Source organism: Mesoplodon mirus (genome assembly GCF_964341445.2).
Source record: "Mesoplodon mirus genome assembly, chromosome: 11".
NCBI lineage: Eukaryota > Metazoa > Chordata > Mammalia > Artiodactyla > Ziphiidae > Mesoplodon > Mesoplodon mirus.
In genome coordinates this window covers 41,647,829-41,665,219 of record NC_138987.1, presented here as the reverse complement: position 1 = coordinate 41,665,219, position 17,391 = coordinate 41,647,829, and the positions used below count along the sequence as shown (strand labels likewise).

At 39.9% G+C, this 17,391-nt stretch overlaps 2 protein-coding genes across 17 annotated transcripts in view; one reads left to right on the top strand and one right to left on the bottom strand.

Moving 5' to 3' along the window:
• Positions 1-17,391, bottom strand: part of FAM118A (family with sequence similarity 118 member A) — a 113,498-nt gene that overhangs the window by 16,267 nt on the left and 79,840 nt on the right. The gene's annotated exons all lie outside the window — the stretch shown is intronic.
• The window catches only part of SMC1B (structural maintenance of chromosomes 1B), a gene marked incomplete at its 5' end in the record, with an annotated part of 86,502 nt that overhangs the window by 20,130 nt on the left and 48,981 nt on the right, over positions 1-17,391 (top strand). For both annotated transcript variants that reach the window (XM_082636039.1, XM_082636038.1), the window contains 5 exons: positions 1,452-1,564; positions 1,655-1,858; positions 5,229-5,467; positions 7,422-7,680; positions 8,622-8,762. In XM_082636039.1, the coding sequence (XP_082492165.1) occupies positions 1,452-1,564; positions 1,655-1,858; positions 5,229-5,467; positions 7,422-7,680; positions 8,622-8,762 (956 nt within the window). The remainder of the gene's footprint in view (positions 1-1,451; positions 1,565-1,654; positions 1,859-5,228; positions 5,468-7,421; positions 7,681-8,621; positions 8,763-17,391) is intronic.

Genomic DNA, 17,391 nt, shown 5'->3' with positions numbered 1-17,391 from the left:
TTGTGCTTTTGGTATCATATCCGAAAAAATCATTGTCCAGAGCAATGTCAAGAAGCTTTTTCCCTATGTTTTCTTTTAGTAGTTTCATAGTTTCAGGTATTACATTTAAGCCTTTAATCCATTTTGAGTTAATTTTTGTGTATGGTGTCCATTTTGTATAAGGGTCCAATTTTATTCTTCTGCATGTGGATATCCAGTTTTCCCAACACTATTTATTGAAGAGACTGTCTTTTCCCCATTGTGTGTTCTTGGCACCTTTGTTGAAGATCAGTTAACTATAGATGCTTAGATTTCTTTCTGGACTCTCTTTTCTGTTCCATTGTTCTGTATGTTTTTATGGCAGTACCACACTGCTGTGGCTTTGTAATGTAACTTCAGATCAGGAAGTGTGATGCCTCCAGCTTTGTTCTTCTTCCCAGATCATCTGTCTTAGTCCATTTGGGCTATTATAATAAGATACCACAGGGCTTCCCTGGTGGTGCAGTGGTTAAGAATCTGCTTGCCAATGCAGGGCACATGGGTTCGTGCCCCGGTCCGGGAGGATCCCACGTGCCGCGGAGCGGCTGGGCCCGTGCGCCATGGCCGCTGAGCCTGCGCGTCCGGAGCCTGTGCTCCGCAACGGGAGAGGCCACAACAGTGAGAGGCCCGCGTACTGCAAAAAAAAAAAAAAAAAAAAGATACCACAGACTTCTTAGCTTATAAACTTATAAATTCTCACAGTTCTGGGGACTAAAAGTGCAAGCTTAGGGTGCCAGCGTGGTTGGATGAAGGCTCTCTTCTGTGCAGACTTTTCATTGTATCCTCACATGTGGATGGGACTAGGGAGCCTTGTAGGATCTTTTTATAAGCACACTAATACCATTCATGAGGGCTCCTCTGTCATGATCTAATCACCTCCCAAAGGCCTCACCTTCTAACACCATCACTTTTTTTTTTTTTTTCCGGGGCACGAACCCGTGTCCCTTGCATCGGCAGGTGGACTCTCAACCACTGTGCCACCAGGGAAGCCCTAACACCATCACCTTTGGGGTTAGGATTTCATCATATGAATTTAGTGGGGACACAAACATTCATCCTATTTAAAATTGCAATGCCTCTTTCTCCTACACAGAGACTACCACACCCCGTTCCTACCTCTACTTTACTCCTTAACACTTAACACTTCCTCGCATGATAGTCATTTTACTTACATATCTCATTTTTGTCTGTCTCCATTATTAGGATATAAGCTCCTTGAGGTCAGACGTCTGTTATGTTCACCACTGTAGAGCACTCCTTGGCATGTAGTAGACACTCAATATTTGTTGACTGATTAAATGCATTTATTAACATGTATATTATTGCGTAACTGGCTATTTCAGTAAGAAAAAAATTTTATTAAGCTTTCAGTAGTTGTTGATATTTGTCTGGTATTTCTACTTCCTATAACAGCCTTTATTCTTTTATTTTAGGGGGATGCTCAGAATATTGTTTTGATGATAGTCCTGTGAGTCGTTCTGCTTATATCACAGAGTTAGAAAAGATAGGCATAATAGTCAAAGCACGGAACTGTCTAGTTTTTCAGGTAAATAGCTTGTAGTATTTTATTTTATTCATGATTTTGAAAATATATCATTATATTTTATATGTTGGTGTGCTTAACTATTTTTAAAAGGGAACTGTGGAGTCAATTTCAGTGAAAAAACCCAAAGAAAGAACGCAGTTTTTTGAGGAAATCAGCACTTCAGGAGCGCTTATAAGAGAATATGAGGAAAAGAAAAGAAAGTTACAGAAAGCCGAAGAAGATGCACAGTTTAATTTTAATAAGAAAAAAAATGTAGCTGCAGAGCGTAAACATGCAAAATTAGAGAAGGAAGAGGTAAGGTGTCGTGATGTAACCAATTAAGTGTTGGATACAAAAACTTTTTGTGTTAGAATTGTAAGTATTGGTGTGGAGTTACTAAAAAGATTCTTTTAATAACATAAGACAAATAAAGCCCAATATTCATCAAAGATAAACTTTTTGATGTATTTTCCACTGTTTGGGTTTTTTTCTCCCAAATAGGCAGGACAACCTGCACTGCAAAGATGTCTGATTTTCCCAACTAAAATTAAACTTGAGGGATTTATATCTTACATTGCAGAGGCTCTCAAACTTTTGGATCTTGTCCTCTTATACTTTAAAAATTATTGAGGACCCCAAAGAGTTTCTGTTCATGTGGGTTGTATCTATTTATATGTATTGTATTTAAAATTAAAACTGAGACATTAAAAAAATATATTTTAATGATTAGTGTAAAAATAACAATAATAGGGGCTTCCCTGGTGGCGCAGTGGTTGAGAGTCCGCCTGCCGATGCAGGGGACGCGGGCTCGTGCCCCGGTCTGGGAAGATCCCACATGCCGCGGAGCGGCTGGGCCCGTGAGCCATGGCCGCCAAGCCTGCGCGTCTGAAGCCTGTGCTCCGCAATGGGAGAGGCCACAGCAGTGAGAGGCCCGCGTACAGCAAAGAAAATAATAAATAAAGTCTATTAATAATATTAAAAAAAATAATAACAATAATAAACTCATTTCATATTAACATAAGTAACATTTTTATGAAAAATAACTGAGTTTTCTAAAACCAAATAATTAGAAGAGTGGTATTGTTTTACCTTTTTATAATCTCCTTAATATCTGGCTTAATAGAAGACAGATGAATTCTCATGTCTGCTTCTGTATTAAATCTTATCTGTGTTAAGACCTAGCAGCTTTACCCTTCATTGGCTTTTACAGCATCAGTGCAGATGTCAACACAGTGAAAAAGGCAAATAAAATCTGAGTATTATTATGAAACTAGTTTTGACCTAGCCCCATCAGGGGCTCCGTGAAAGAGTGAAACTGTAAAAGTCTAGGAGGCCATAGCCACACTTTGCGAATGCCATTCTGTGGTAGTTCTTTTTTTTTTTTTTTTTTTTTTTTTTTTTAAATTAATTAATTAATTAATTAATTAATTTTTTGGCTGCGTTGGGTCTGCATTGCTGCACACAGGCTTTCTCTAGTTGTGGCAAGCGGGGGCTACTCTGCGTTGCAGTGCTCAGGCTTCTCTTCCTGCGGGGCAAGGGCTCTAGGTGCGCGGGCTTCAATAGTTGTGGCTCATGGGCTTGCTCCGCGGCATGTGGGGGCTTCCTGGACCAGGGCTCAAACCCGTGTCCCCTGTCTTAGCAGGCGGATTCCCAACTGCTGCACCACCAGGGAAGTCCCTCTGTGGTAGTTCTTGGTGCCCTTCACAGTGTCTAATGTAGTGCCTTGTATATTGTTGATAACTGTTTGCCTTTAGAGGAATCTTTTTCAAATACAAATCAGATTCTGTCTTTGTCTTGCATAAAACCTCTTCGAGAGCAGTGCTTCCCACTGCACGGAGAATCTAGTCTCCCTTTCCAGCCTGCTGATCTGCCCCTTGTTCACCTCTGAAGCTTTAACTTCCTCTACTCTCCTACCACACTGACCTTTATTATTTATTGGAAACACGCATGCTCCCTTCTATCCTGGAGCTTTTGCTATTTCCTCTCCCTAGATAGTTGTACACCTGATTTTTTACATGGCTGGTACTCTCATTCAAGTTTTCCTAAAAAAGCCATGTACTCAGGCAGGCATTTGCTGTCCACGCCCCCAATCTAAATTAGCATCCCTTCCCTGGTACTATTGCATTACTCTATTTTGTTTCTTTTGTAGCATTTTTTTTTTAAGATTTATTATTTATTTATTTATTTTGGCTGCGCCGGGTCTTAGTTGCGGCATGCAGGATCTTTTTTTTTTTAGCTGTGGCACGTGGACTTCTTAGTTGCAGCATGCATGCAGAATCTAGTTCCCTGACCAGAGATCGAACCTGGGCCCCCTGCATTGGGAGCATGGAGTCTTACCCACTGGACCACCAGGGAAGTCCCTATTTTGTAGCATATTTTGCTGTATGAAATTATCTTGTGTATTATTTGTGTGCTTATTTAATCTCTGACTCCTCTTCTTCCCTCCCTACCCCATTAAAATAACTAGATTATAAACTTAAAAGAGCAGAGACTGTTTCGATCTTGTTTTCTACTATATTTCCAGTACATAGAAGAGGGCTTGCCACAATAGGCAATTAATAAATATTTGAGGAAATAAATGAAAAGTGGATGTGTTCCTTATTAGTGATGTTTCTCTGTTCACATTTTTGTATGTATGTGTATGTCCTTGGTTTTGTCAGTAGAAAGGGGTGGTGTTAAGTGAAAGTGAAGCTGTAGCATGCATAATATACTCAAGCAGCTTACAGTAGTGTAGAATTGAAGTCCTTTAAAAATTGTAAGGACAGTTAGGGTAGTCCACCTTCCCAGTTATTTTTTACAACATCCTGGCAGATGGCCATTTACCCAGTACTTGGAATATTTCATTGATTAAGAGCTTTCCTCTTAAGGCAACACTTTCCTTTATTTCTTTATTAATAGCACAAATACTAAAGAAATTCTTCCATCTCACATATAAATTAGAACTTTAAAATAGTCCTATTAGTTCTATTCCTAGAAAAAATTACATCCTATAGAAGGAATTTTACTTGGAATCATTGAATTTAAAGTCTCTAGGGACCTTAAAAGTCATATAACTTCCTTCAGTTTACAAATGAGGAAGCTGATGTCAGACATGCTTGCCAAACTCTGAGGTCAAGACAAAAATGGGACAGGACTCGGTTAGTGGGTGGCCCTTCATGGTTCTTACCACCATACCACTGAGTGCATGAATATAAAATCCTTTACTGGGCTTCCCTGGTGGCGCAGCGGTTAAGAATCCGCCTGCCAGTGCAGGGGACACGGGTTCATTTCCTGGTCCGGGAAGATCTCACGTGCCACGGAGCAACTAAGCCCATGCGCCACAACTTCGGAGCCTGCGCTCTAGAGCCCGTGAGCCTCAACTACTGAAGCCCGCATGCCTAGAGCCTGTGCTCCACAAAAAGAGAAGCCACCGAGATGAGAAACCCGTGCACCACAATGAAGACCCAACTCGGCCAAAAATAAATAAAGAAATTTTAGAAAATAAATAAAGTCCTTTGCTGGTTTATTGTAGAAGCATATGCAGAAGCCTTCTCCAAATAATAGTACTTTTGGCAAGAATAACATTTGTTAATGATGTAAATAAAAATTCATTAGAGATCATTTGTTGGCACTCTAGTTGAGTTTATGAAAGGTCAATGTAAAATATACTCCCTTTTAACTGTTGTTGAATTGTACTGTTTTATAGGCAGAACGTTACCAGAGTCTCCTTGAAGAACTGAAAATAAACAAGATACAACTGCAGCTTTTCCAACTGTATCACAATGAGAAAAAAATATCTTTTCTAAACAGTGAGTTAGAGCGTGTGAATAAGGATTTGAGTGTTACAAAAGAGTCTCTTGCTAGTCATGAAAACATAGTTAAAGCCAAGAAGAAGGAACATGGAATGTTAAGCAGACAACTGCAACAAACAGAAAAAGAATTAAAGTGAGTTTTCAAAATAGTTATTAACAGTTGGATTTTATGTAGATTGATAGAAAAAATAAAAATATAAGTGACACTTCGAAAGTTGATCTTTTATATAAACTTTTTTACTTTGGAATACTTTTAGATATACAGAAAAAATTCTAAAGATAGTACAGAGAGTTCCTGTATTCCCCACACTCAATTTCTCTCACTTATAACATCTTATATTTTTAGTATGATACACTTGTCAGAATTAATTAACCAATATTTATACATTATTATTAACTAAAGTCCGTACTTTATTCATATTTTTTTAGGTTTTACGTAATGTTCTTTTTCTGATCCAGTATACCATATTATATTTAGTCATCATGTCTTCTTAGGCTCCTCTTGGTTGTGACAGTTTCAGACTTTCCTTGTTTTTGATGTCCTTGACAGTTTTAAGAAGCTTTGGTCAGGTTTTTTGTAGAATGTATCTCAATTAAGATTTGTCTGTTAGTTTTCTCATGATTAGACAGCGTTTATGGGTTTGGGGAAAGAAGACCACAGAGGTAAAATGCCATTATCATCACATTATATCAGGGGTGTCAAATATCATATATGAGGAATTCCCTGGCGGTCCAGTGGTTACGACTCTGCGCTCTCACTGCCGAGGGCCCTGTTCGATCCCTGGTCGGGGAACTAAAATCCCACAAGCTGCATGATGTGGACAATAAATAAATAAATAAAATAAAGTGGCTATACCAAAACTTTAAAAATATATATCGTATATGTTATATGACATATCATCTATCTAAGATATCATAGTATCAGCATGACATCATTATTATTATTTTTTGTTTGTTTTGGCTGCACCACGCAGCATATAGGATCTTAGTTCCCCAATCAGGGATCAAACACATGCCCCTGCATTGGGAGTGCAGAGTCTTAACCACTGGACCACCAGGGAAGTCCCATATCGTTACTGATGTTGACCTTTTCTTGCTTATCTGTAACCTCCTATTCCAACAGTAAGAAATCTGGGTTCCACAGTCTCCCATCCATTTGCTTAATTGTTCAGTTCCAGTAATCATGTATGGCAATAACAGAATTATTAACCCATATCCTTGTGGGAAGCAGCTTTATCAACTAGAGTACAAGGCTTATGTACAATCCCTTTTGCTTTTAGTTTTATGGACTCCACTCATTTCCAGAGTTACTTAGGTTAGCACGTTTCCTCCCACCCACTTCAGTAAGGTTGTTTCATACATTTGTAATACAGATAGATTCTTCTGTCACATTCTACATTCTGTCTAGGATTCCTTGGCCTCCTAAGTGATTTTTTTTTAATTTGATACATTAAGATTCACTCCTGGTGCTGTAAATTTCTGTAAGTTTTGACAAATGCATGATGTCATATGTCCACCACTACAGTATCATACAGAGTAGTTTATCACTCTTAAAAAATTCCCTTGGGACTTCCCTGGTGGCGCGGTGGTTAAGAATCGCCTGCCAACGCAGGGGACACAGGTTCGAGCCCTGATCCAGGAAGATCCCACATGCCGCAGAGCAACTAAGCCTGTGAGCCACAACTACTGAGCCTGCTCTCTAGAGCCTGCAAGCCACAACTGCTGGAGCCCGCGTGTCTAGAGCCTGTGCTGTATAACAAAGAGAAGCCACCGCAATTAGAAGCCTGCACACTGCCACAAAGAGTAGCCTCCGCTCACCACAGCTAGAGAAAGCCCGTGCACAGCAACGAAGACCCAACGCAGCCAAAAAATAAGTAAATAAATAAATGTATTTAAAAAAAAAATTCCCCTGTGCTTCACCTATTTGGTTCTCCCCTGCCATCTGCTAACCACTGATCTGCTTATAGTCTCTGAAAGTCAATTTTTATTGTTTCTTTTTAAATGTATAATTTGATCAAAAGAACTTCTTCCCTTTATATACTATAAAATTAAATTTCCTTTAAAGCAAACTTTATTTTTCTTTTTAGATCTCTTGAAGCACTTTTAAATCAGAAGAGGCCTCAATACATTAAAGCTAAAGAAAACACTTCTCACCACCTCAAGAAGTTAGATGTGGCTAAGAAATCAATAAAGGACAGTGAAAAACAACGTTCTAAACAGGAAGATGACATAAAGGCCTTAGAGACAGAGCTGGCTGATTTAGATCGTGCATGGAGAAGTTTTGAAAAGCAGATTGAGGAGGAAATTTTACATAAAGGGCGAGACATTGAACTAGAAGCCAGTCAGGTGAAAAAGTTGACGTGGGAAATCATTTGTTTCTATTGTTTCAGCTTGTCTTTTTAATTAGAAAAAAATTAAAGGATGACCTCTCTTTCTGATATTTTAGGAGGTTTTCCTCAGAATTTAAATTATGAGGATTTAAATTTTTCAGCCTATATGTAGAATCTAAATTTAATCTTTACAGTAGGCTATTTTTCCTTCATAAAATTAGGTGGCATTATAACATTTATGAGTTAATTAAAGTCATAGAAAATACTTCAACAAGGTTACATGGTATCATTTTGCAATAAAAGGTAATTAAATTACATTCTTATGTTTTTAAGGTAATTATTTTTTTCCTCATGAATATTGTAAAAACTTAAAAGTCAGATAATACATGGCTTTGAAGAAACATGGTCACTTAATTGACAGAAGGGAAATTGATTCCTTAAGATTATTTAAAATGTTAAGTGATTAATTAATATCCATTTAGTACATAAGATTTAATTATAAGTCAATAGTAGATATCCAAAAATTTATAATTGAGTTTTCAAACATTCCCTCAACTAAATTTGTCAGTTATCTCTTTCATTAACCTTATATCACAATATATATACTAAAATAATTGTGACCGTATAAATAGAAAAATACACAATTTTCTCTGAACTCCTTTCTTTTTTAAGAATTTTAATGAGTTTTAATGCTCTTTCTCTTTTAAGAATTTCTTACAGAGACCTTATAGAGTTGGTTTTGAATACCTTATTGATCTATCTAAACAGTTTTAAATAAGAAGACGTTCATTTTACGTTCATGCTATCTTAGCCAGAGAAAATGGCTAATTATGGTATAATTTATATAAAACATAATTTTGATAAGTTTAATTACCTGCTAGTGAAGGATAGCATATAAAGAATTTCCTCTCATGCTTCTTTAAGTGAGTTAGCAATGTTTAAATGCTCTTTATACAGCTGGATCAATACAAAGAACTTAAGGATCAAGTAAGAAAGAAAGTGGCTATAATGACCCAACAATTGGAAAAGCTGAAGTGGGAACAAAAGGCTGATGAAGAAAGACTGGCATTTGAAAAGAGGAGGCATGGGGAAGCTCAGGTACCTTGGTTTGGGCAGTAATGATTTAGAATTATTTTTCATGAAATTTTATTCCCTTTTTTATATTGGTTTTTCAGTATATAAATGGATTTACATCAGAGATAAGGAATTAATTAAATTTTCTGGATTACCTGTTAGGCTGCTTAGTATTATATCATTTAGGTGCTCTTTCATGGTCTAAGATATAAACAGTGTCTTCATTCATATAGTCAGTAAGCATTTTATGTGCACCTGTATAATGATAGGTGTGGGCAGATGATATTGTCTGTTCTTACGTGTAGGTTAGTCCAGTGAGGTTAGGAGGAGGGTTGATAAAGGAAAAAAGTATCATAATGTAGGTGAAAAGTCATTTGGAAACATTAAGGACATAGCCCAAGAGGAGCTTAATAATGTACATGAGAGGTAATTATCAAGACAGCATTACAGTGTTCTGCCTTAGAGTAAGGCAGACCTGGCTTCCATCCAGTCTTGTCCTGTCACTGACCTATGCTGGTATAAATAAATCATTTCACTTCTCTGAACTTTGATTTCTTAATTTGAACAATGAGTATAGGTATGTCATTTTTTATGGCTGGGTAACATTCCATTGTATATATAATATACCACATCTTTATCCATTCATCTATTGATGGACACTTAGGTTGCTTCCATATCTTGGCTATTGTAAAAATTACTTCAGTGAACATGGGAGTGCATATATCTTTTTTAATTGTGTTTGTTTTCTTTGCATAAGTATTCAGGAGTGGTATTGCTGGATCATATGGGAGTTCAATTTTTAATTTTGTGAGAAATCTCCATAAGGTTCTCCATAGTGGCTGCACCAATTTACATTCCCACTAGCAGTAGGAGAGTTCACTTTTCTCCACATCCTCGCCAGCACTTGTTATTTGTCTTCTTTGTAATAGCCATTCTGACAGGGGTGAGGTGATATCTCATTGTGGTTTTGACTTGCATTTCCTGCTGACTAGTGATGTTGAGCATCTTTTCATGTGCCTGCTGGCTGTCTATATGTCTTCCTTGGAAAAATGTTCAGGTACCCTGCCCATTTTTTAATTAGGTCTTTCTTTTTTTATAAATTTATTTTATTTTATTTATTTTTGGCTGCATTGGGTCTTTGCTGCGTGCAGGCTTTCTCTAGTTGCAGCGAGTGGAGGCTACTCTTCATTGCGGTGCACAGGCTTCTCATTGCAGTGGCTTCTGGTTGCGGAGCATGGGCTCTAGGGATGCGGGCTTCAGTAGTTGTGGCATGTGGGCTCAGTAGTTGTGGCTCATGGGCTCTAGAGTGCAGGCTCAGTAGTTGTGGCACATGGGCTTAGTTGCTCCACAGCACGTGGGATCTTCCTGGACCAGGGAGCGAACCTGTGTCCCCTGCATTGGGAGGCAGATTCTTAACCACTGTGCCACCAGGGAAGTCCAGGTCTTTTTTTTTATGTGGAGTTGTATGAGTTCTTTCTATGTTTTGAATGTTAACCCCTTATCATTTATACTGTTTGCAAACATCCTCTCCCATTCAAAGCTGCTACCTCAGTTTAGGTCACTATAAACTTCCCTCTTAGAACTGCTTTTGCTGCATTCCATAGATTTTGGATCATTGTATTTTCATTTGTCTTGGTGTTTTTGTTAATTTCTTTGATTTCTTCATCAATCCATTGGTTGTCTAGTAGTAATTGTTTAGTCTCCACATATTTGTGTTTTGGGCAGTTTTTTCCTTGTAGTTGATTTCTAGTCTCTGTTGTGGTCAGAAAAGATTCTTGATATGATTTTAGTTTTCTTAAATGTATTGTGACTTGCTTTGTGGCCTAGCATGCAATCTATCCTGGGGAATGTTCTAAGTGCACTTGAAAAGAATGTTTATTTTGCTGTTTGGGGATGAAATGTCATATATATATCTATTAATTTCATCTGATCTAATGTGCTGTTTAAGGCCAGTGTTTCCTTATTGATTTTCTGTCTGGATGAATTGTCCATTGATGTAACTGGAGTGTTGAAGTCTCCTCTTGTTTTTGTGTATCTGTCAATTTCTCCCTTTATGTCTGTTAATATTTGCTTTATGTATTTAGGTGCTCCTATGTTGGGTGCGTATATACTTAAAATTGTTATATCTTCTTGTTGGTTTGATCCCTTTATCATTATATAATAATGTCCATCTTTGTTTTAAAGACTGTTTTGTCTGATATAAGTATTGCCACCTCAGCTTTCTTTTTGTTTCCATTTGCATGGAGTACCTTATTCCATCCCCTCACTTTCAGTCTGTGTGTGTCTCTAGATCTGAAGTGAGTCTCCTGTAGGCAGCATATACATTTTTTAAAAATTCATTCAGTAACTCCGTATCTTTTGATTGGAGCATTTAGTCCATTTACATTTAAAGTAATTACTGATAGGTATGTACTCATTGCCATTTTGTTCATTGTTTTTGGGTCGCTTTGTAATTATTTTTTTATTCCTTTCATCTTTTGTCCTCTTCCCTTGTGATTTCATAACTATTTTTAGTGTTATATTTGGATTCCTTTCCTCTTTTCTTGTGTGTATCTGTCACAGGCTTTTGGTTTGTGGTTACCATTGAGGTTCATATATAATATATGAACATATTATGTCATATGTAACATGTAATATATATGATTCATATATACATATGATTATTTTGATATCTTAAGTTCCATTGCATTCTAACAACCTCACATTTTTACTCCCTCTTTAAGTTTAATGGGGTTTTTTTTGTTTGTTTGTTTGTTTTTTGTGGTACGCGGGCCTTTCACTGTTGTGGCCTCTCCCGTTGCGGAGCACAGGCTCCGGACGTGCAGGCTCAGCGGCCATGGCTCACGGGCCCAGCTGCTCTGCGGCATGTGGGATCTTCCCGGACCAGGGCACGAACACGTGTCTCCTTCATCAGCAGGCAGACTCTCAACCACTGCGCCACCAGGGAAGCCCAAGTTTAATTTTTTTTTGTTTTTGTTTTAAATAAATAAATACATTTATTTATTTATGGCTGTGTCAGGTCTTCTTCATTGCTGCGCATGGGCTTTCTCTAGTTGCGGTGAGCGGGGGCTGCTCTTCATTGCTGTGTACAGGCTTCTGACTGCGGTGGCTTCTCTTGTTGCAGAGCACAGGCTCTAGGCACGTAGGCTTTAGTAGTTGTGGCTCGTGGACTGTAGAGCACAGGCTCAGTAGTTGTGGCGCACAGGCTTAGTTGCTCTGTGGCATGTGGGATCTTCCCAGACCAGGGCTCGAACCTGTGTCCCCTGCATTGGCAGGCAGATTCTTAACCACTGCGCCACCAGGGAAGTCCCAAGTTTAATGCTTTTAACATCATATTTTACATCTTTTTGTTTTGTATATCCTTTAACTACTTATTGTGGTTACGGATGATTTTACTACTTTTGTCTTTTAACCTTCCTACTAGCTTTATAAGTGGTTTATCTACTAACTTTACTGTAGGTTTGCCTGTACCAGTGAGATTTTTCTTTCCATAATTTTCAGATTTCTAGTTGTGGCCTTTTCTTTTCCATTTTGAAAAGTCCCTTTAACATTTCTTATAAAGCCAGTTCAGTGGTGCTGAGCTTTTAGCTTTTGCTTGTCTGTAAAACTCATTTTCACTCTTTCAAATTTTCATGATAGCCTTGCCTGGTAGAGTTTTGATTGTAGGTTTTTCCCTTTCATCACTTAGAGTATATTGTGCTACTCCCTTCTCGTCTGCAAAGTTTCTGCTGAAAAGTCAGCTTATAGTCTTATGGGAGTTTCCTTATACATAACTAGTTGCTTTTCTTTTGCTACTTTTAAGAATCTCTCTTTATCTTTAATTTTTGCCATTTTAATTATACAGTGTGTTGGTATGGATCTCTTTGGGTTCATCTTGTTTAGGACTCTCTGTGCTTCCTGGACCTGGATGTTTGTTTGTTTCCCCTGGTTAGGGAAGTTTTAAGCTATTATTTCTTCAAATAAGTTCTCTGCCCCTTTTTCTCTCTCTTCTCCTTCTGGGACCCCTGTAATGCTAACGTTAGTACACTTGATATTGTCCCAGAGGTCTGTTAAACTATGCTCATTTTTTAAAATTCTTTTTTCTGTTCTGCTTGGGCAATTTCCAGTACTCTGTCTTCCAGATTGCTGATCTATTCCTCTGTATCATCTAATCTTCTCTTGATTCCTTCTAGTGAACTTTTTTTTTTTTTAATTTATTTTTGACTGCATTTGGTCTTCATTACTGCACACGGGCTTTCTCTAGTTGCAGTGAGCAGGGGCTACTCTTCATTGCAGTGTGTGGGCTTCTAATTGCAGTGGCTTCTCTAGGCACATGGGCTTCAGTAGTTACAGCACACGGGCTCAGTAGTTGTGGCACATGGACTCTAGGGCACATGGGCTTCAGTAGTTGTGGCGCATGGCCTTCGTTGCTCTGCAGCATTTGGGATCTTCCCGGACCTGGGATCTTCCCAGACCAGGGATCAAATCTGTGTCCCCTGCATTGGCAGGTGGATTTTTAACCACTGCACCACCAGGGAAGTCCCCTAGTGAACTTTTTATTTCAGTTATTGTATTCTTTTTTTTTTTTTTTTTTTTTTTCTTTTTGCGGTATGCGGGCCTCTCACTGTTGTGGCCTCTCCCGTTGCGGAGCACAGGCTCCGGACGCGCAGGCCCAGCGGCCACGGCTCACGGGCCCAGCCGCTCCGCGGCATATGGGATCCTCCCAGACCGGGGCACGAACCCGTATCCCCTGCATCGGCAGGCGGACTCTCAACCACTGCGCCACCAGGGAGGCCCTCAGTTATTGTATTCTTAATCTGTTTGGTTCTTTTTTATATTTGCTAACTCTTTGTTGAAATTCTCATTGTTTTTGCCCATTCTTCTCCCTAGTTTGGTGAGCATCTTATGTTGAAATTCTCATGTTTGCCCATTCTTCTGCCTATTTTGGTAAGCATCTTTATGATCATTACCTTGTAGCATCTTTATGGGGTGGATTGCTCCTCCTTATTTCCTTTAGTTCTTTTTCTGAGGTTTTGTCTTTCTATGAAAAAAATTTATTTATTATTTGGTTGTGCTGGGTCTTAGTTGCTGCTTGCAGTCTCCTTAGTTGCAGCTTGCCAGGTCCTTAGTTGCAGCACATGGGCTCCTTAGTTGCAGCACATGGGCTTCTTAGTTGTGGCTTGAGGGCTCCTTAGTTGCAGCTTGCTGGCTCCTTAGTTGCAGCACGTGGGCTCCTTAGTTGCGGCACGTAGGCTCCTTTGTTGCAGCAGGCAGGCTCCTTAGTTGCAGCAGGCAGCCTCCTTAGTTACGGCATGTGAACTCTTGGTTGCGGCATGCACGTGGGATCTAGTTTCCTGACCAGGGATCGAACCCGGGCCCCCTGCATTGGGAGCGCGGAGTCTTAACCATTGCACCACCAGGGGAATCCCCTGAGGTTTTGTCTTAATCCTTTATTTGGAACATATTCCCCTGTCCTCTCATTTTACCTAATTCTCTGTGTGTATTTCTGTGTTTTAGGTAGGTTGTTTTTGCTTCCTAATCTTAGAGAAGTAGCCTTACGTAGGAAATGTCCTATGAGGCCCAGCAGCACACTTCCCTCTGGTGCCCCCTGTGTGGGCTGCATGCACCCTTCTGTTGGCAGGGAGGTAACTACTTGGGCATGCTGGTAGGTGGGGCAGGCCCCTGGCCCTGTTGGCTGCAAGGCCCTACTTTGTGCAGTGGTTGTGGCTGTTGGAGGGTGAGATAGGCTTCCATGTGGTTGGCTGTGAGGCCTAAAGGGCGCAGAGCTGCTACTGGCCCACTAATAGGTGAGGCCAGGTCTTGCATGGCTAGCTGCACAGCCTGGGAGGGCCCAGGGCTGCTGCTGACTGCTGGTGGGTGGGGCCTGGACTCTACATGACCAGTGCAGGCCTGCTGGTGGGTGGTTTTAGGCTAGAGGGAGGATTCCAAAACAGTGCTTGCCAGCACTGGTGTCATCACAATAGAATGAGCTCCCCCAGATGGCTGCCACCAGCATATGTGTCCCCAGGAAGAATCCCAGTTGCCTCCTGCCTCTCCAGGAGGTTCTCCAAGATCAGCAAGTGGATCTGACCCAGGCTGCTTTCAGACTACCGCCTCTGTGCTGGGACTTAGAGCATATGAGATTTTGCATGTGCCCTTTAAGAGCAGAGTCTCTGTTTCCCACAGTCCTCTGGCTCTCTGGTATGTAAACCCTGCTCATTTTCAAAGCCAGATGTTCCGGGGGCTCACCTTCCTGATGCAGAACCCCCGGGCTGGGGAGCCCGATGTGGGGCTCTGACCCCTTGCTCTTTGGGGAGGACCTCTACGATCGTCATATTTCTTCTGTTAATGAGTCCCCAACCTGGGGGTATTGGTCCTGACTGTACCATGTTTCTGCCCTGCTCACCTGTCTCGTGGTTCCTTCTTTATATCTTTTTTTGTGGCAAATCTTTTCTGATAGTCTTCAGGTTTTTCTCATAGTTACTCTGTAAGTAGTTGTAATTTTGGTATGCTCATGGAAGGAGGTGAATTCAGGGTTTTCCTACTCCTCCACCTTGGCCATACCCTCTGTATTCTTATAGCTTTAAATACCATCTGTTGTTGACTCCCAAGTTTGTATTTCTAGCTCACAACCTCATATATCCAGCTGCTTCCTCATCATTTTCATTCTGGGTATTGAATAGATATCTTAAACTTGAGTCCCAAACTGAACTTCTGCTCACACCCAAATGCACCCCAAACACAGTCTTTCCAATCTCTGATGATGACAGATCAGTCTTACTTGTTGATGAGGTCAAAAATCTTGGAGTCCATCTTTGACTCTTTTAGGAAACTGTGTTGGCTCCACCTTCAAAGTATACCAAAAATCTTAACCACTTCTCTCCATTTCTATTGCCACCACCATGGTCCAAGCCACCATCTTTTTGTTTTTTGTTTAGATCAGTGTAGTAGCCTGAAAGTTTTCTCTCTTGTGTCTCCTTCATAATAGTCTCAGCACAGCAGCCAAAGTGATGCTTTTAATATCTAAATCAGATCATGAAACTTGCTCTTTTTGAAGTCCTCTAGTGACTTCCCCTTGCACATAAAGTTTAAGTCAAAGTCCTTGAGTGCCCTACATAGACTTACCTGATTTGCTTACCCCTTCCACTTCAATTTACCTCTTAAACTTCCTGTTTTTCTATTCTCCCTCTCATTCTCTGTGGTCTAGCTGTAATGGCCTCCTGGAACATATCAGACATGTTTCTGCCTTAGGGCCTTTGCACTGGCTGTTCCTCTGCTTGGAACATGCTTTCCCTACATTTCTTAATTTTTAACACTCTCGTGTCCTGTAAGTCTTTGCTCAAATGTTGCCTTCTCAATGAAGCCTACTACCCTGACTACCCTATTTAAAATTGTAGTCCCCAGTGCACTTCTGCTCCCGTTACCCTAGCTCTGTTTTTCCCAGTGTTTATCTCCTAACATACTGTTTAATTTGCATATTGTTTGTCTACTGTCCCTCTCTAGAATGTAAACTGCACAAGAGCAGGGATGTTTGTTTTGTTCACTGGTACATCTCAAGCACCTAGAATAGTTCCTGATCTAGAGCAGGTAATAAGTATTTGTTGGATTAATGAATTTTACAAATGAAGGTATCAAGGCACGAGATAGTTAACTTGACTGAACTAGTAAGTGGAGGAACTGGGATTTGATTCTAAACACTTTGTCTCCAGAATGAACCTTCTTAATCCTACACTGTATGCCTCTCATTGTAGTCTCTTTGTGAGTTGGCAGATGAAAATACAAACAAATATGAAGGGTACTATATGATAATATACTTATATATTGATAACCATATGAGTAGAAGAGAGGACATTTTGTGGAAGGAGAAAAATGTATAACATATCAGTAATTACTTTTAAAACACTGGTATAATTTGTATCACATTATAAAATTATACACTGATTTCTGCAAATACACTGATTTCTCATTGCACATTTTTACCTCTGTGCATGCTGATTTTGGAAAAACCTACTCATCATTACATGTTCAATTCAATAGTTATCCACACCACAAAGTCTTCCCTGGTTTGCCTTTTCTCCCCACCCCACCAAAAAAAAACCTGAAAAATAGTTTCTTCCTCATCTAATCACCCATTGTTCTTAATCTGTTTCTGTCTAAGGGCTTTTATCAGATTGGAGGAAAAGTACAGTTAATGGTATAGCTCTACTAGGCTGGAAGCTTTTTAAAGGCAGGATTCGTAATAGTGTCCTATTGTAAGTCCCACGTACTTGGTAGATGTCGGTAAGTGTTGATTGAATCTCTGTTGTCTTTTGAATAGAAAAACACTGACAGAACAAATAACATATCAGTGTGGAAAGAGATGAAAAAATCTGTACTCATACTTGGTTTCCCACAGGACTGGTGGTTCCCAGGTGGAAAGGGCTATAACTTTCCACAGATCCAAGATCACTAGGGGCTGGGCAGGGGGTGGTTTTTCTAGACAACTAGCATGATCAGCTGGCATCTTGAATCCAGAATGCCTGGTGTCAAGGCAGTCTGATTATCCCCCATGACGTGTCCAGCGGAGCATCCAGGCCCTGACACAAGCCCTGGGACTGGCCAGAGTAAAGGCAGAGGCAGATGTTTCCAGTTGACTAAACTTGGTCCTTGATGTTAGCTAATCTTGTTCCTGTCT